A 19,998-nucleotide genomic window follows, 5' to 3' on the forward strand; every position below is an offset into this window, starting at 1 on the left:
TTGCAGTGGCTTCTCTTGTCGTGGAGCACAGGCTCTAGACGTGTAGGCTCAGTAGTTGTGGTGCACGGGCTTAGCTGCTCCGCGGCATGTGGGATCTTCCCGGACCAGGGCTCAAACCCGTGTCCCCTGCATTGGCAGGCGGATTCTCAACCACTGTGCCACCAGGGAAGCCCTGCTAACCTGCTTTTAACAGATCTCTTCCAAGTGGCAGCTTCACACCAAAAGCATAGAGTCAGGGACTCAGAGACTGAAGTGCATGTATTCACAAATCGACTACATGTCAGAGAAGCACCAACAGCAATGGCTGTCAGTGGCCCAGGCAGCCGGTGCATGAGGCGGCACGACCCGTGAAGGGTGGTCCTAAGGAACCTGAAAGAGTGATGTGCTCAAGAGGGTGGGACACACCCCGTGCCAATGGCATCAGTCACCCAACCAGCAGCTCCGGTGAGAAACAGAGCAAGAGCACAGACCAACCCAAGGAAGGATCTGTTCAAATCACCACAAAGTTAGTCCATGGACCCGAATTAGTTCTCCACGAACAGTCAAGCGGGGCTTGAAATTAGTACACCACGCCCACACAATTAAGCTCATATAAAGTCCTATAAATAAAAAAGGGATGATTTTAATGGGTCCATCAGTGAAGTTCTGACCTACACACATAAGCCCCACATACCCGGTAGTTATGGTACGGCTCCGCTTCTGTGTACTGCACCCGGAAATTCTCGTACTGCCCGCCACGCCAGAACCGCTCTATCTCATAGTCGTAATACGGGTCTGCGTAAGGCTCAAGTCTGGAAAAAGAGCAAGTAAAAGTCAAGCTTATCGCTTAGGAATATTAATGCAAAAACATTGCATAAAATATCTGCAAAGATTCAGACACCACATTAAAAAAAATAACACCACCATTGCAAGGCTGAGTCAATATTAGAAAATGAACATACTAAAGAAAATCACAGACCTACAGAGAAAAGTCACAGGATTACACCTACAGATGATGAAAACGTTTGTGACAAAAATCCAATACCCCTTTCTCAATGAAAATAGGAAGTGATCCTTTCTTAACGTGATAACATGTTTTTATACACTTTAGAACTAAAGCCAGCACCTAACTTATTGGGAACAGGGAGGCATTCCCGTTAAGATCCGGACGGGCTGAGGAAGCCCAGTGCCTCTCAGGCAGCCCACCCGTGTGCTGCAGGCACCGCCGTGGTCAGACTACAGGAGACCCCAGAACCACCTCAATCTGCACATTAAATGATGCTGTACACGAAAAGCCAAGACACGACGGTGAAGCCGATTCAAGTGGCCAGAGGAGCCCAGTAAGGCAGATGCAGAGAACTTAACATACAGAAACCAACACCCTTATGTGCATAGATAATAACCAGTCAGGAGACAGAGGGTACAGAAAACCCCTCTTACACTAGCAAGAAAGAAGGAAACATATTTAGGAACAAAATTCATTTAATCAGAAACGTGCAGAACCTGTTTGAAGAAAACTTTAGCACTCCTGAAAGACACAAAAGCACGTGTGAATAAATGAGACCACCTCCCTTGTCTTTGGAAAGGACAACTGAACATCACCAAGAAGTCAGTTAATTTACAAAGCCCTTTGTTAATTTACAAATTTAGGGCAATCCCTGTAAAAATGTTGCTGAGATTCTTTATGCAGCTAGACAACTGATCCTCAGGTTCACATGGACACCAAAACATGTAAGACCAGCCAAGAAACCATGGGAAAGACAAGACACACCCTCCGAGGGACTTCCCTGGCAGAACAGTTGTTAGACGCCGCGCTTCCACTGTAGGGGGCACGGGTTCGATCCCTGGTCGGGGAACTAAGATCTTGCATGTCGCACGGCGCGGCCAAATAATAGAAAAGGAAAAAAAGAAAAAAAAGACACACCCTCCGCGACCTCACAACATCACAGACGGCCCGGCCCGTGAAGAAACAGACCCAAAGAATAAAACAGGAAGTCCGGGAGCAGACCCCTGTGTGGGTGATAAAGGTGGGCCTTCAATCACACGGACAGAACAGCTGACTGAGCCCTGGGAAGAGGCAAGAGGCGGCCCCAGCTCCCACACACACAGACCCAGAGGACCTGCACAGGTCCCTGACTCAAACCCTGGGTGGGGTGCAGGGAAGGGAAGTGTACACCAGCAGCAGATGGCCCTGGAGGCTGTTTCAGGGACTTCTTGGCTCCAGACTGACCCTTCCCGTTGGGTAAACAGGCGGGGGAAACAGAGACGCCCAGAGCTTGCAGAGGCTGGAGGCCCCCGCCAGGCCATGCTGCATCTGTGTGGCCTGCAGGGGCTGCTTTCTAGGAAATCTCTCCCCCAGCACTTGTGGGGTGCTGGCGGGGTGACCTGGGCTGCTCTACCAAGTGACACAGCTGTTTCTCATTCCCAACAGCCAGACGCCTTCCTAACGCTCCAACCCTCACGCCGCACAGGCAAGCACTGGTGATCTTGGAAACGCAGACCCAACCCTACGTCCTTTTTCTCAGCCTCTGACTGTGATTTCAGGCAGAAATCAGTGGTTGTGCTTTGCAGCAGCAAACCTCCACGCACGGGGTCACTGTGAGATAAGACGATGCTGGAGCCGGCCTGCTCAGGAGAGGCCTGGCCCGCTCGGTCCTGAGAGGGGAGCGCAAGAAAACGGCACCTGCCCCGGAGCAGGCGTGCTGCGAGCCGAGGGCTGTACTTGGGACGCTACGTAGCTCCTCAAGAGCTGACAGGTGTTTCAACCCCATGTACTTCTGCAATTTGTTTTCAAAGACCCCTGATAAAATGTCTGGAAGAAACAATGAAGAAACCTGCCATACTCCTGGATTTTAGTGACAAATTTCACAGCTTTTCCTGGTTCCTGGGGAACTTGGGGAAAAGCGGGGAGGACACTCACGGGGCCCCAGGGGCTTTAAGAGCAGCTGTAAAACCTCTCCGAGCTCTCGGAGGAACCCAAACGGGCGTGAGGCGCCCTGCAGTCACAAGGCCCAGGCATGGAGCTAAAACGTGTCCTCCCCAGAAGCAAAACAACAAGGAAAGTCAGCTGCAAACTGCCTGAAACGCTCTCGGGGAGGCCATCCTGAGGCCGGCGGGTGGCCAGGCCCCCGTGCGCCCTGGGTAGACTCGGCGCTGCTGCTCTCCAGGGTGCAAACCCCACGCAGCTGGGGACGCTGAATCCTCTCTCAACAGGGAAGGAAGAGGCAGAGCCGTTCCTTACGCTGCGTCTCTGACATCCCTCGTGATCCGATAGTTCCAGTCTCGGAAAACTTCGTTTTCTTTGTCAAACTCCCGTTCATCTTCACCAATGGTCACCGTAAACCTTTTCTCTTCAAAGTCAGGCTCTTGTTCTTTTCGAATGGTTGCTTTTTTTAAAACCTACCATTTTAAGAAGAGAGAAGCCAACACCAGTTACTGTTAGGAAAACAGAGGGGATCCTGTCCCGACTGACCCCGGCAGCCTGGGCTGGAGTGGCAGGAGAGCACGACCGAGCACTCACTGGGGACACGCCTAAGCTCCGTGCTGGGGGTGGACACGGGACCCCACGCACCCTTCTGGGGAACGGGAGCGCCCCGTCCCTGCAGACACAGTGAACCCTGCACTCAGGACACACCCAGGTCTGGGAAGAGGGGATGGAGTGGTGACTCCCTGTTCCCAGTGCTGGCACTGAACCAGGGGCTCCAGACGTGCCCTCAGAGGGGAGGCAGGTAGGTGTGCTCCGGGCAGGAGAGGCACCGGGAGCGGGTCAGGGCTGGGGGCGGGGAGCGTATGCTGAGGGCAGGAAGAGCTTTGCCTCAGTCTGCCATCTCCCTGAGGGGAAGGCAGGCCCAGGGCCAAGAAGGGTAAGCCCGGGCCCCTGGGCCGGGTGCGGCCTGGAGTGTTGGGGGAGAGGGGAGGCCAGCGTAGCACTGCTTCTCCAGACGCAGAGGCTGCAGGGGGCGCGGGAGCGCTAAGGCTCTGGGGAGTGCCTCCATGGGGCCGGGGGCTGCAGCCCTGGCTCAAGCACGGCCCGATGCACTGCGAGCCCCAGGAAGCCCGTGGGCCGCGTTCCTGGTGGGGCCTCCCTGGCCGCCTGGGCTCTGTCACGCCCCAGCAGGCCTTGGAGAGACAGAAAGGCTAGTTGTGCGCGAGGACCGCCACTAGTTTTCTTCTCGGGTTTTCTGCTGATTCCGTTACCTCCTTTGCATGCCGGAGTCCTCGCTCCCAAGCACTCTCTGTAGGGGGCTCTGGAGGGGGTGGAGGCAAAATTTCATCAACTACTGGCCCACCCTATTAAAAAACGAGAAGGGAAAAGTTAAGAGAGCAAGCAAACTTGAAAATCTACACAGCAACGGGGGAGCCAGAACACCAAGGAGAACACCAGCCGGCTACCACCTGCTCTCTCCTCCAAGCCTGCCTCCGCCCCACCCAGCTGCCCTGAGCCCGGGGGGCCTCTACCTGGAGACACCAGAGCAGCTAGAAGGCGGAAACGCCTGCCATACAAGGCGTATTAGCGTGCTTTGAGTCGGAGAGTCACAAACAGAGCTTAGGTGTGATTTGCTAGCAATGAAAGAGGTGTTCACGTACCCACGGGTTGGCAGGCATCAGAGGGTGAGGTCCGAGAGGCGGGGCACCGTTGGGCGGGAAAGGTTCGGCTTTGGTGATGAGGGAGTAGTTGCCCTTGTCGTTGACTCCAGGGTGTATAAACCTGCAGTTCATGCCCCAGGTACAGTTCCCTACGGAAATAAAAGCCAGGTCAGAAGGGGCGCCCGGCCCAAGCGCACAGGTCAGCTTCCCCCTGCTCCCGCGGCGCCGGGCCAGGCAGCCAGGCAGCGGGCCGAGCGCGGTCCCGGCCACCCCACGAGGCCACAGCAGGCAGGCCTGGAAGGTCTGGGACCGTCCTGCGAGCGGCACCTCCTAAAGGGCTCCCGCAGGGCCCCTGTCCCACGGTCACCGTAGGAACACTTCATTTCCCCTGAAACAGAGAAGCCCGAGAGCGCCCCGATGATCGGGACGGCCCTGCCTTGGGGTTTGCTGCTCAGGACACACGTGCCCTGGGGAGCGTGCAGGTGCACGGACAGGGTCGTTATTCTGACTCAAAAGACTGCCCGTACTGAAACAGAAATCAACCAGAAGCACAAAAATGATCATAATTCTGCATGTTTATGCCAGGGTGATCTTTACCAGCTCTGTACATTTGCATTTCTCCTACCAAACCACTTCAGGCTATTTCTGGTACTTAAAAAAATGCGTTAGAGAGAAAACACATAGACAGATTGGGTGTTTATACTTTACAACAAAGAATTAAGAAGGTCAACTTTTAGCATTATTCAGCAACAGAACACCAAGATTATTCAAGAAAACCACTTGACTTTTCAGCACAGGAGGCAAGAAGTCTACATCTTAAAATTAATTAGTGAGTGAATCACTTTTTTAAAATTTAATTTTTTGAATACGTAATATGTACATAGGCTTAAAAAATAAATATGGCATACAATATCTAAGTGGTTTTAAAAAACATTTTCAATTGGTTAGCATGTAGTTAAATTGTAAGCCATCTTTTAATGTATATTCACTTCTAAACATGATATTCCATTTGAATGTTTCTGTCAACAAAATACGCTTTTTCTTGTATCATGTAAATTGTAGAGAAATAATCATTTGGTATTTAAAGAAACACTAAATTTTACCTTTTAAACATTATGAATATTTAAACTTGTATTTAAAACCTACTTAATAATGCTCCAAATTAAATATGAAATAAAGTATGCTTAAAAAAATTGCTTCTCTGAGAATGCAAAAATAACCAATTAACTTTTTAATTTCCAGAAGTGTCTGAGAGATCACATATAAGTCAGAGGCTGGGACATATACACTACAGGGGCTTCAAAATCCCAGAGACTCAGAGAGTTTCAAAGAAACCAGACTCTGCAGTCATATCTCTAAATCAAGCAGTCCAGAACATCACACGCTTCTCCAGTGCGTGACTCCTATAAACTCGCGTCAGAGTCCACACTGCTTATGGGGTTAAAAAGTCACAAAAGCTCATTGTAGAAAACTGCAAGCACAGAACAGTATTAACAATATAAACCACAGCATTTCTATAATTTTTTAAAATCTAAAATAAATATGTGGGTAGCAGATAAATGAGTATTTGTGATTCTCTGTTCTTTTTGTATTTAAAAAATTTTCAAAACAAAACAAAACAAGAGCATCACCCCTGAGCGCACTGACAAAAGAGCTCTTTCGTCCCTCATGTTGGCAGGGGAGGGCGGAGGCGCAGGCGGTGCGCAGAGCTGAGAGGAGGGTGAGAGGCAAGGGCAGGGGCATCGCCCCCGAGCCGCCCGCCCCGGGCCCCCGCTCCCAGAGGGCTAAGGTCCACACTGCATGTGTCTGGCCTCCAAAGAGGAGGAGGAGACTACTCCAGGAGGAAGTGTGGGCAGTCTACACACTGGCAAGGACAGATTTCCCACACCTGCAGGCAGGAAGAGCAGCAAGAAGAGTGTAATCCCACCAGCCTTTTGGAAAGTGAATGTTTAATTGTGTAGAAAAAAGTCTGGAAGGATACACCCCAAACTGTTATTGTTTTGACTCTGTCAGCACATATTACTTTCATAATTTAAAAAAGCAATTTGTTCGGAAAAAAAATTCTCCAGGAAATGGAAGCAAAAATAGATCTACTGGTTTAAAAATTGTATAGTCTTCTGCTTCTAAATGAAACTTCACGAACACAAAATTTACGTGGATCGCGATTGTGCCTGGATGACTAACAGGCTTACTATTGTGTAAGGACGCTGCGTGCACAGGGATACGAGCCCAAAGGGAACGAGGGAAAGGATCTGGGAGTTCCCTGGTGGTCCAGTGGTTAAGGACGCGGCGCTCTCACTGCCGGGGCTCGGGTTCAATCCCTGGTCCGGGAACTAAGATCCTGCAAGCCTCGAGGCACGGCTGAAAAACCAAAAACCAAACAACAAAAAAAGGGTGCAGCGTGGCAGTGTGGTGCGGGGCGTGGTGAGGCACGGGAATGCAGGTCAACAAAGGCATCCAAGTACTCAGAAAGGTACTCAGTGCTGTTTCCCCATCTCCAGGGCCCTGCACCAAAGGCAGTGACCCATTTGTGGGGGATCGATCGATCAGTCAATCAGTATATCCATCCCCATTTTTTTCCTGGTTGTATGATACACTCTGTGTTGAGCCCTGCTTTTCTTCACTACACAATAAATATACCTACAAAAAAGGAACCTGCAAGCTCAAAAGTAACAAACCCGAACTCTACCAGTGAAACAGACACATACACAGAGAAAGCCTACCTGAGTCTCAGCAGAAACCAAGGACGTGAACACAGAGACAACAGGAAAGGAAAACACACCACACACAGCAGCCCAAGGAGCCCATCTCGCTCATGGTGTGAGGGGAGCTGAAAGTGCCTGTTTCTGCGGGCACATGTGTGAGTGTGGCTGCCGGTGGGTCCAGAAACACTACAGACCTTAAAATTCTGACTGCTGGTCTGACTGGCGTCAGCGTGGTACCTCCAGATGGCATTTATAAGCCGCGTGTCACCGCATTTGCAATGCGTCCCACTGCAACAGCGGAGATAATTTTACAATCTCTCTCTAGTTTCCATACAAAATGCCTGATTCACACTAGGATTTTAAACAAAGACTTTCTTATTTCTAAATAAGACATAGTGGTCTTACTTAAATATTCCTTGGTCCCATTTCCTGTTAGTCTAAACAACTCAGAATAAGTAACAAATATAGGGATTGTCAAAGTAAAATAAAGAAGTTTAAAGTGCTTCATGGTTTTTAAAAATTACTTCCTAAAAGGAAGGCAGAATATATAAAAATCTAATAATTAAATATTAAAGACCAACCCAAGATCTACAAACGCTTATTCTAACACGCATAAAATCCCATGAACTGTCGCATACAAACTTTTAATGAAAGAACACAAAAAACTCAAGTACTTTCCTATTTCACAGAGAACTGTGACAGACAACTATGGTCATACTGAGCAGTATTCTAAGATATTTTAACTTCTTAAGGAATACAGTCATTATGGTAGCTGAAAGAATTAAAATAATTTCTGCGCTGCTTCTCTGTGAACAACGTAGGCCAGTGGTTCCTGTAACTTTTTGGTCTCAAGACCCCCAAAGAGCCTTTGTGATGATTATATTTATTGATATACAATAATTGATTATATTAATTGATATATTTATATTGGAAATTAAAACAGAAAATTTAAAGACATAAAATATAACGTATGTAATTTTATGTTAGCAATAGTTGTTAACATAAAAGTTTTATGAAAACGTTTTAAGAATACTTAGCGATAGGAGTAGCATTATTTTCCTTTTTGCAAATCTCTTTAATTTGACATTAGAATGACGACAGCTGGGTTCTCACAGACAACTGTGCCCTGCATCCCATCTGCTGTGCTGGGTGGCTTCAGAGAAGGAGGTGCAGCCGGCCTGGGGACACCCACGACAGCCTCTCCAGACACCGCGCGTCCTCTGAGGCTCCGATACAGCGAGCTGCAGTCCTGTCACTGAACCTCCCCGACTCCTGGGCGGAGGTCCACCAGTCCACCTTGCACTGTGAATGGCTTTCTACCCAGGTATGCTTTTGTGACACCACATGACGGTCATCTGGAAAAGTCATCAAACCCTGCGAAGCTGGCAAGTTCTCCAAAATTCTGATTTTCACTTGAGAGCCTGAACCTTATCATTAGCACAGTCACTGTCTTGGTCTCCTGGGTGTCCTGGAGGAGACGTGGCCGTCTGGGCTCACAGCCACACCTCGCACGCCCTCCCTGGAGGCGCCCCTCATGCCTCAGTGTCAGCAGACGAGCTCCGTGAGCACTTGTAGTTTCGTCAGACGGAAGAGCGAAAAGACACACTGAGGGGCTGTGGTGGGGTGATGGAAATATATCTACATCTGGACTGTGGTGCTGGGTGCACAACTTGGTAAACTAATAAAAATCATTGGACATTTAAAACAGGCGAATTTTATGCCATTTAAATTATACTTCGACAAAGTTATTAAAAAAAAAAAAAAGACCTAGACCCAAAAATAAAGTTTAACTATGCATCTTCCTGCTCTATCCCGGATGTCATTTCTCGGTGCACATACAGTGGGCGACACCTGCCAACTGGCGCAGTGTTACTGTCATTAGAGCACTGACCTCAGGGTGCCCCTGGGTCTCAAGAACACACCTTGAGACCTGCTGCTTTAAACACAAGAGGATGCAGGGATTAAAAAATGGGCAGTAGGGACTTCCCTGGTGGTGCAGTGGTTAAGAATCCACCTGCCAATGCAGGGGACACGGGTTCGAGCCCTGGTCTGGGAAGATCCCACATCCCACGGGGTAACTAAGCCTGTGTGCTACAACTACTGAGTCTGCGCTGTGGAGCCCGCAAGTCACAACTACTGAGCCCGCGTGACACGACTATTGAAGCCCGCGCGCCTAGAGCCCGTGCCCCGCAACAAGAGAAGCCACCACAGTGAGAAGGCTGTGCACCGCAACGAAGAGTAGCCCCCACTTGCCGCAACTAGAGAAAGCCCGCGCCCAGCAACGAAGACCCAACGCAGCCAAAAATAAATTAACAACAACAAAATAAGGGCAGTAAACATTTCTCAAAAGAAGATACACAAATGACCAAAAAGCACATGAAAAGATGCTCCACATCACTAATCATGGTGAAACGTAAATCAGAACCCTACCTCACACCCACGATGATACTATCACAAAATCGGAAAACAAGCGTTGGCGAGAAGAACCTGAACACTGTGCTCAGTGGTGGGATGCAAAGCGATGCAGCCATTGTGGACAACAGCAGGGTGGTTCTTCAAAATGTTAAAAACACAACCACCACCTGACCCAGCCATCCCACTTCCGAGTGTATACTCAAAAGATTTGAAAGCAGGGTGTCAGAGAGATGTTTGCACACCCATGTTCACAGCAGCATTATTCATAATAGCTAAAAAATGTAAGTAACCCAAATGTCCACTGATGGATGATGGGTAAGCAAAATGTGGTTCATCCACACAGTGGAATATTATTCAATCTTGAAAAGGAAGTAAATCCTGACACCTGCTACAGCCTGGATTAACCTTGAGGACACCGTGCTGAGTGAAATAAGCCAGTCACAAATGGACATATCCTGTAAGACTGTACTTCTATTAGGCACATGGCGTAGTCAAATTCATAGAGACAGAAAGGAGAAGGGCAGATGCCAAGGGCTGGGGAGCTAGTGTTTAATGGAGACAGTTTCAGTTTTACATGATGAAAGGAGTTCTGAAGATGGATGGTGGTGATGGCCACAATGTGAATGTACTGAATGCCAATGAAACGTACACTTAAAAATGGCTAAGATGGTAAATTTTATATTGTGTATTTCACCACAATTTAAAAAAGGGAAAGCAAGAGGGAGGAAGAGAAAAAGAGAGCAGGAAGGAGAGGACACAGGAGGCCTGGCCCACAGAACGGGCTGGGTGCTACTGACAGCTAGGTAATCAGAGACCCAAAGCAGAACACAGTTTAAAGAAAATGCTATTTATGCCTTTGTGGATAGAACTTCATGTCTTGATGACTCAACCTAAATATAAGACAGGTAAAAACACACCATAAACAAAGTACTGGTGTTTTAAAATGTTTCAATTTGTATTCCTAAGTACATTTTGTTGTCAATGGTCACAAATATCAATGTGTCCATTTGGGCAATTTAACAATAAACCTGCAGATCACAATAACAACAGAAATAGAGCTAACAAACATTTTTTAAAAAGCATTTTCAAAGATATAATTTACATACCATAAAATACCCCCATTTAAAGTGCACAATTCAGTGGGTTTTAGTACATCCACAGAGTTGTGCAACCACTGCCACTACCTAATTCTAGAACATTCCGTCCCCCTAAAGGAAACCCTGCACTCAGTGACTACCCATCCCTCTGTGGCCTAGACAACGACTAACCTACTTTCAGTCTCTATGGATCTGCCCACTCTGGACAGCTCCTGTAAGTGGAACTGTACAATATGGGGCCTTGCGTGACTGGTTTCTTTTACTTGGCAGTGTCCTCAAGGTTCAACTGCGTTGTAGTATCAGGATGGACCACGTTTTGTTTATCCGTTCACGAGCTGATGGACACGGGGGTTGTTTCCACACAGTCACGCGGCCGTTGTGTCTATGCTGCTAGCGCGAGTCTCGGCGTGGCTCACGCCTTCATTTCTCTTGGACAGACACCCAGGAGGGGTGTGGCCGGCTCAGAGACCGCCACACTCAGCAGGCCGCGCCCAGGGCAGCCACACCGGCTCACGTTCCCACCGGCTGGGTATGAGGTTCCACTTCCCCACATCCTCCCCAAACACGAAGAACTTCATTGTATTTTTAAAGTGACTCTCCTGCTACCGGAGAGAACTGAAATGCATTCATCTCAATTCAACACCAATCTTACAAACCGCAGGTAAGCAAAAACATTTACATCCAAAACCTTTCTCGTAACTAAGAAAAAGCAGGATATGTTCCAGAACACCCACCTCCTTCTGTACTCTGTACTCGCATTATTCTGTAGAATAAACAAACAGTATGGGGGAAAGGTGACTAAATATTAAAAAAATACATTCCTGAAACAAGTTACTGAACAGGCCCAACTAAACTGCAAAAAAGGCCACTTACCACTAGCTTCAGATTTTTCCACTGCGAAATGCCTGACCCACTGGTCTCACTCCCCGAAACCCCAACTGGGCGCTCAGTGTGACCTGGAGGCACCTCCCCTCCTCCTGTGATGTGACCCCCATACGTCCCTGGAGAGGGCACCCTGTCCTCGCCGGGCCAGGCGCCTCCCGATGATGCCGACCCGCAGTGCCGCCACCAACTCCGCTTCACGGTGTGTGTGCTCCTGGGGCTAAAGGCTGGAAAGTGCTTCCGCCGCGGGGCCCCAAGCACCTGGACCAGAGCCTCCGTGGCCTCCGCAGTGGATGCCGCTGCCTCCTGCCCTCGCTGCCACGGGGCCTCCGGCTGCTCCTGGCCGACGGCCAGGTTTCTGAAGCACACGGTGTGTGGCCAGCGCTAACTGGAAATGACTGCAGTACATGTATGTGTATGCATGCGTGTTTGTCTCCATCAGTTTACTCCAGAAATTCCAGAGATGGGCTGACGTCATTATGAAAAAGAAGTCTTCGGCTTAAGTTTAAATTTTCTGAAATAATGACACTTCAAATACCAAAGCCGTTGAAGACCTGTAACAATTTACTTTCTACTAGGCACTGCACACGTATCTGCATCCCGAGGGCGGCTACGCTCCCGTCCCACGGGCACAGCGCACACGGCCACACACGGAGCCATCGCGCGGCCGTCTAGCTCAGACGAGCCGGACTCCCCCACTCGGCAGCAACCAGCAGCACAGAATCAGCACGGCCGAGAGGACACGCCCCCGGCATGCGCTGACCGGGGTCCCGCGTGTTCCCGTGCACCCTCATCCCTGGGTCACCTCGGGACAAGGGACGGGCTTGTTCGAGGCCACTCGTAGGACGGGGCTCCACCGCCCCCATGCCCCCGCCCCCCGTGCAGGCAGCACGCAGCTCCCGTGAGCCTTGTCATGGCCGCTCTCTGCCCTCAGGGCCTCCCCTTTCCCTGGCGTCACAGCAGCATTCTGGATCCAGGAGAAAGGAGTCTGGCCTCCGGAGCAGGGGGACTGTGAGGTACTGAAGAGATGAATATCGTATATTTTGTACCTTTAACCTGGCCTCTGAATGGTATGGAATTTGGTATTGGTGAAGAAGGAGTGGACAATGGTGTCACAACATCTGGAAAAGAAGTACAGGAAGCTCTTGTGAACGTTAGGCTGCATGGGTGGGCTGGGTCACTGTGCGAGGCATCTAGGGTCAGAGCAGGGCAGGAGAAGAACACCTTCCTGCCGTGTAAGGGAAACGTTCAATCACAGACGCACACCAGACGGTGCCGTGACACGTCTCCCCGGGCTTGAGTGCCCACTGCTCACCAGCCTTGTCACACTGCCACTGTCACAGCTACTTGACTCACTCTGTCCACTTTTCAGGAGGGAGGGGCCTTGCTGCCTTCAGAGGCCGACCCTCTCTATTTAGAAGTCCATTCCAAATGAAAGATATGCCTCTGAGACATCTTGCAGAAAGCGGCAACTCCCCTTACAGAGGTGGGAAAACGTCACAATTGGTGGCCAGGGCATTTGGCCTTATAAGAAGGACCACTTAGAAAAAGAGTTAGCATTGTCTACAGTGAAGATACAGGTCTGTGCTAGGCAGATGGGCCTGGCATCCCAGGGTGAAACGAGCAGGCTGGCTCCCCTCCGAGAGAGGCATTAGAGCGACCACGAAAGGCCCACAGCTGACATCGATGCACTGCCGCTGCCGCCACAGACCGTCGCTGCCGGCCCTGAGAACTGCCCTGCACAGGCCCCGGGCTGAACCACCACCGCAGTCCCAGGAAAAGCCGAGGCCACACAAACGGGCCGCGCAAAGGCCCCTCACTCAGACAATTACCTTTCATGAAGAATCGGCAGGTGGGACGAGGCCTCACCTTCCTGTCACTGGGGTCCTTCACTTCACCCTCCTCCAGGTCATCATCCTGAAACAGAGGACAACGTGACTTGAAGAGAGACTTGTCTTCATGAGGGCTGAAGAGGCAGGAGGGGCATCTACCACCATGCACGGCCTTCACTAAACCAGAAAGGGTATTGTCACAACACTCAGGTCTTGGCCACTCATGTGGCCAAGTTCACGTACATTTTCCAAACCTTAGACTCCTCATCCACACAATGGGGATCTCTCAAAGCTTACCCACAAAAGTGCAGCATCACACAAGACCAACAACGTTCTGTGAAGTATGTGATGCATGATAAAAAGCAGGGTGTCATCACGTTTCTCTTAATTAGCAATTCTGGGCAGGAAATGGCTACACTTTAGGTGTTTAACATTTTTTATATTTAAACAAAATTTACAGGACAAAATATTTTATGTCCTTTAAATTAGACACTTTCTCTAATTGAAAAGTCTGGGGGCAAGGAGGAGGGAATTTAGGCGACTCTGGCCAGCAAGCGTATCCACCTGTCGCTTAGACCTGGGCCCTTCTCTTCTGGTTCTTGGTGCAGAGGTCCTAACCTTGGCTTTAGAATAATGCAGGAGGGTTTAAAGACCACAGCCCGGGGAGGGGGGGGGGGATCTCTCCCCCAGGGACTCCAAAGAGCAGCCTTGACTTGGACCACTGCTCTGCACCCTCCTCAGTCCCCGCCTGTGCCCCTGAGACCCTGCTCCAGGACCGCCCCCAGCTTGGGCAGGTATCCAGCACCATGCTAGCATAGCTAAGTAGGTAAGTCCAAGATGGAGCTCCTCACGGCCCCCCACCCCGCCCCCCCGGTTCCCAGCCCATTCCAGAGCGCGCTCATGTGGTCCAAGCAAGGGATCACAAGCAGGGCAGCGGTGTGGGAGTCACCTGGACCTTTGTCTCCCCGTCTCCCGCAGCACCACCCTCGTCCAAACTACTGCCCAGTCCCACCTGGCCAGGGGACTGCGTCCTGAAGGGCGTCCGCACTCCTGAACCCTTCCACGTGCTCCCCGCTGTGCCGTGACCTTTGCAGGTCTGGCCTGACCACACTCTCGCCTCTCTTCCCCGGTGTGGAACTCATCTCATGTCCAGACCGCAGCTCGAGTCCCCTTCCTCAGGGCCCCCCATCTCCCTTCACAGCCGGTCCCACAGCCCCCTGCCCCTGGAGCACGGGTCCCAGCCATGGTGGCCGCCCAGCCGGCCCCTGCCTTCTGCACACCACGGGTCACCGCTCCAAGCACAGCGTCAGGCTCAGAGTCAACAGCAAGTACTGATACTTACCGAATGAAGAAATACTGACAGCAAACCCTAGATTTATGATGACTTATTTTAAAGCTTAAATAGTTGTATAATTTTTACCTTAAAAATACCAAGTTATTAAAAGGCATTTTATAACAGAAAACAACAGATGCCTCAGAGTTATATCCCTTAAAAGAGAGAGTCAGCAGAATTTCTTTGAGAGAGAAAGATTAAATAAGTTATTCAAGGGTTTTTTTAAAGGTCCCGAGAATTTATTCATCTTATAACTGAAAATTTGTACCCTGTGAACAACATCTCCCCATTTTCCCGACCCCCCACATGATTTCAGTTTGAGGAAAATGTGCTGATTTTAGGCTATATGACAGAAGACCCCGCCCTTCTGGTCTCCCAGCCGTGTTTTTCCTTTCACTACTTCCCTCCCGGCATAACCTCAATGTGCTATTATCTATTACACAGGAGCTCACGTCTAAGTTGAGAGCAGATTCTGTTTGTTCTCATTAGAAAAACAAAACTCTTTTGAGAGGTCAGAACTCATTCAAATCTTCTGCTTCGTTGGAAATCAATGCACAGGAGTTGAAATGATGAGTACAGAGTGACTGCTTTTCAGAAATCAAGATTCAGTCAGTGCACGAGATCGGGTTAAAGAGGTGTTCCTGCAAAGATGTTACTCTCAATATTCACAAGAGCAGCGAGGAGCCAGCTCCCTAGCTCAGGCGGGGAGCAGCCACCTGAGCCACGAGCCACCAGGGGGCGCTCTGCGGCTTTTCAGACGCCAGGCAGACGAAAACATCCACAAATCACTCAGCAGTCGAATACCCTCAAATGTCAACTCACGGTTCATTTAGTACAATGGCCTTTCAAGTGCTGGACAAACCAAAGGAGTTCTTAAATCTTATAAAGAGTTTCACGCAAATACGACTCAAGAAGGAGGTCTCTGAAGCCAGACTCCCAGCGCTCAGCTGCTGGACAGCCGTCCTGTCAGGTCAGGGCTGGAACTGTCAGGTGGGAATTCTGACGGGCAGCCCCTGATCCCGGAGCCAGCAGAGAGCAGAGGTCCAGCAAGAAGCAAACTGGTGGGTCTATAAACAGCTAAAATGGCACCAACAACTAACTCAAGGGGTAAGTGCCAGGCCCTCCACAGTTTACAAATCTAGGAGAACCACGGCAGCATGTCCTTGGGGTGAGTGTGCACAGGGCATGGGGCACAGGGCAGCCTGGATCACACCTGCCACCATGACCGTGGACACGGCCCTCCGCCCCAGCTGTGCTCTCCCCGCCCGATCTTCCGAGCACCCAGAGCTCCCACCCAGGGCGCGAGTATCATCGTGATAGAAAAACCCCCTCAGAGGCAACATGTCAAAACATGAGTGAGGGCTTCCCTGGTGGCGCAGTGGTTAAGAATCCGCCTGCCAGTGCAGGAGACACGGGTTCGAGCCCTGGTCCGGGAAGATCCCACATGCTGCGGAGCAACTAAGCCCGTGTGCCGCAACTACTGAGCCTGCACTCTAGAGCCCACGAGCCACAACTACTGAGCCCACGTGCCACAACTACTGAAGCCTGTGCACCTAGAGCGCGTGCTCCGCAACAAAAGAAGCCACCGCAATGAGAAGCCTGCGCACCACAACGAAGAGTAGCCCCCGCTCACCACAACTAGAGAAAGCCTGTGCGCAGCAAGGAAGACCCGACGCAGCCAATACATACATACACATATACATAAATAAATAAAATTTATAAAAAAAAAAAAAAGTGAGTGAGCGGAGCATGGGTGACTTCCACTTTCTCCTTTGTGCAGGTTTTTATTTTCCTTAAAACGAAAACAAGGGCTTCCCTGGTGGCGCGGTGGTTGAGAGTCTGCCTGCCAATGCAGGGGACACTGGTTCGAGCCCTGGTCTGGGAAGATGCCACATGCTGCAGAGCAACTGGGCCCGTGAGCCACAACTACTGAGCCTGCGTGTCTGGAGCCTGTGCTCCGCAACAAGAGAGGCCGCGATAATGAGAGGCCCGCGCACCGCGATGAAGAGTGGCCCCCACTTGCTGCAACTAGAGGAAGCCCTCGCACAGAAACGAAGACCCAACACAGCCATAAATAAATAAATAATTAATTAAACCCAAAGTTTAAAAAAAAAAAAAACGAAAACAAAACCACAAAGCCTGTGTATGTCCTCAATAACAAAAAGAAGTCATTTCCCACCCATCAGCTCCGCAGTCTCGGCAGATAAGGAAGCAAGACGCGGCACGTGCCCTGGAGCAGAGGCCCAGGCACCCACCGGGCCAACCAGGGGCTCCCTGAACCCTCGATTCTGCACCTGTGAAGTGGGGTAGCAATTTGGGTCTATAATCCCGCATTCACACCCTCTGGGGCCAGAGGTGATGTTCTGGCCTCAGAAAGGTGATCGGGTGGGTGGAGCGGCGCCCGGGACGGACAGTCATCCTCCTGTGAGGGGACCCGGGACCAGCCCACAGGGGGTAAACACAAAACCACAAACAGCCTCCACGGGCTCTGGCCAGGTCAGCCACTGGCAGAAGGAGAGCTTTCCCACCCCAGAACTCTGGGCTGCTCAGCTGAGCAGGAACAGTGGCCCGGGCCCCCCAACCGCCCCGAGGGGGGCGGCAGGCCCTACTTAGTCCCTTGCGGCCAGGCCACCACGGTTGCTTCCCCGGCTCCCACCAGGGGACAGTGCTGTGGATGTCCCCAGATCCCTAAGCCCGAGGCCTCACCTGCCTGGAAGCCCTTTGGCAGAAGATACTGTGTGTCCAGATGCGAAAGGAGGAGGTAGATGTGAACAGGAGAAAAGACAAAAGACCGCCTGCAAAGAAAACACCTCCAAGTGTATCTGTCTGCGGCTGGGCCCAGAGCTACCACTTCCGCCCAAGGAGTCATGTGGCCCATCCACTCGGGGCGCGCCCCCCCGCCCGATCTCTGAGCGCGCACCCTATCAGTGTGACAGTCACTGACGAAAGGAGGAAGGGAACAAACTACGCCACGCTTTCCCAAGGGATTGGCACACTCCAGGTGGCTGAAGTTCTGTCAACCAGATGACAAGCGAGATATAAAAAGAGAACCAAGTCCATAAGCGGAGGAGACAAAGGATGGACCAAAGATGGAAGGCCTCGAGTCTGTTAAGGTGAATCACAGAGCCACGAAGGAAGGGGGTCTGTGTGCAGAACTCAGCAGGAGTGCGAGAGTGAGCCAGGCAGGCCTCACACGGCCGCTTGCTCCGTCTGCCTGTCCTAAGTGTGGCTTCGTGCACAGGTGAGACTGCTGACGAAGTCGAACTCACCCGTGCTTCAGCTGTCGGTTGTCGGGGACCCTCGGCCCCCCTCCACAAATAAGCCGGGTGCTATAAATAGTTGGTCCACAATCCTGTTTGCAAAATCCCATCCCCACCACAGCAGGGAGTGGCACTTCCAGAAAGGCATTTGTATCTGAAGGTAGCACACCAAAACATATAAAAGTAATTCAAGGCCTGAGTTATAAACTATGTGGTTCAGATAAAAGAATGTCAAAGGTTTATTGTACAAATTGATGCCACTATCAAGGAAACCACTAAGAGAGCAGAAAAGCTGCGGAGGGTGGGGGTGACTCCCCCCCAAATCAATTCACCTGTCCCAGTGACCCAAAATCTACAAGGGAAAAAAGAGGGACAGTGTACCCCGACAGGAGAGAAAAGTGCTTCTCAGTTAACAGGAGGATAAACCACAGGGCTTTTTAGACGCTTCCACTCAGCTGGCCGTTCCCAGCAATTCCAGGCCTGGATGCTGAGGGGAGGCGGGCAGAGAAGTGCAGGAGGGGCCCTGGGAACGGTGAGCCTCTTCGAAGAGTCAGCGGGGCTGCAAGACCCCTGCCAGATGTGGACAAGTTCAGGGGCCTCAGTGAACGCACACTTGCGAGGTGTGAGCCAAACGGTCCTTTTCTTCTGCATAAAACATCCAGGTAGTCCACTTCTGATACCAAAAAACGTGCTTGAAAACAATGGGGAAAAGGCCCCCTGGGACGGATGCTTTCCACTTGGACCAGAGGCTACTTGGCAGGGATTTAAACTAAAGGGGACCAGGCCAAAGGCCTGTCAGAAGCAGGCTGCTCATGGACCCAAGTGCACACCTCTGTCTCCCTTTCCATCTTGGGAGAGAAAGATACAGGAGTGCGTGCTTGCGGGACCGTGGGGCAAACTCTCTAGCCGGGATTCTGACAAGGACGGACAGGCGGGAACTGGGATGGAGAGAGCAGGAGAAGCGAACCAGCAGTAGTTTTTCAATACGAGCTAATGTGTATCTACACTGGGTTCTTCCAACAGCGGCTAGTGCTGGTGCTGGTCACCCACACGCAATGCTTGAACTGCCTCTTTATGCGAATGGCTCTCCAGTGTAGACCTTCCACCCACTGCCACCCCCATCTCAACGGCACTCAACTTCAACACGCCCCAAAGCAGCTGGAGTTCACCCATCTGCTTAGAGGGCAGTTACCGGCTGCCTCCAAAGTGCCAGGTCCTGGCAATAGAGGGGGAAAGCCATGCAGGTCCCAGACTTAGGGAACCTGTGTTCTTGGAGGTGTGGGCACGGAAGAGCAACAGAAACAAACACACTAATGACCCAATCAATTCAGACTGTGGAAGCCCAGCAAAGGCACTGAGCCAGAGGTAACAGAGTCAGGGGCAGGAGGCAGAGCCTGCAGAAAGGAGGTGACATGGAAGCCAATGGTTAAAGGATGGGGAGAAGCCTGGAACGCAGGCGGGCACAGGCGAGGGCAAATGAACCAAGGGGCTCCTGGAAGGCAGGTGTGCTCCCATGAGGGCCCAAGTCTCCATTCATAGCGCCCACTCCCATTTAGGCCTGCCTATCCCTGAGGGGTGATGGGCTCTGCCCTTCCCAGTTACACCCCCAACGTGTTACAATGAGCCTGACACACTGCAGGGTCCGTGGGGCTGTGTGCGGGAAGGGCAGTGCCGCCCCGTGGCTGAACGAAGCTGTGCTCTGGTCCCAGCAGCCTGCGGGTCCAGTAGGGCTGTGAGGCCCTTGCGAGAGGTGCCAGGCAGGCACAAGCCAAACCAAACAACCATCTAGGATCAAGTGGGCAAGAAAGTCAAACTGGATTTCTATTTCACCTGCTGTTTCTGGGGGAAACCAGCAAACCTCCAGATGATGGGTGCTTTCCCGGGCCAGCTCAGTTCAACCCAATGTCC

At 51.1% G+C, this 19,998-nt stretch overlaps 1 protein-coding gene across 2 annotated transcripts in view; it reads right to left on the minus strand.

Annotated features, from left to right (window-relative positions):
* The window catches only part of ZC3H18 (zinc finger CCCH-type containing 18), a 50,649-nt gene that overhangs the window by 21,680 nt on the left and 8,971 nt on the right, over positions 1–19,998 (minus strand). The window contains exons 3-8 of one of the 2 annotated variants that reach the window (XM_057534712.1): positions 13,498–13,582; positions 12,715–12,786; positions 4,567–4,715; positions 4,177–4,269; positions 3,221–3,378; positions 674–791 (exon numbers count right to left, since the gene is read on the minus strand). In XM_057534712.1, the coding sequence (XP_057390695.1) occupies positions 674–791; positions 3,221–3,378; positions 4,177–4,269; positions 4,567–4,715; positions 12,715–12,786; positions 13,498–13,582 (675 nt within the window). The remainder of the gene's footprint in view (positions 1–673; positions 792–3,220; positions 3,379–4,176; positions 4,270–4,566; positions 4,716–12,714; positions 12,787–13,497; positions 13,583–19,998) is intronic. The other variant, XM_057534713.1, reaches the window with a different exon arrangement.

Source organism: Balaenoptera acutorostrata, chromosome 19, assembly GCF_949987535.1.
Source record: "Balaenoptera acutorostrata chromosome 19, mBalAcu1.1, whole genome shotgun sequence".
NCBI lineage: Eukaryota > Metazoa > Chordata > Mammalia > Artiodactyla > Balaenopteridae > Balaenoptera > Balaenoptera acutorostrata.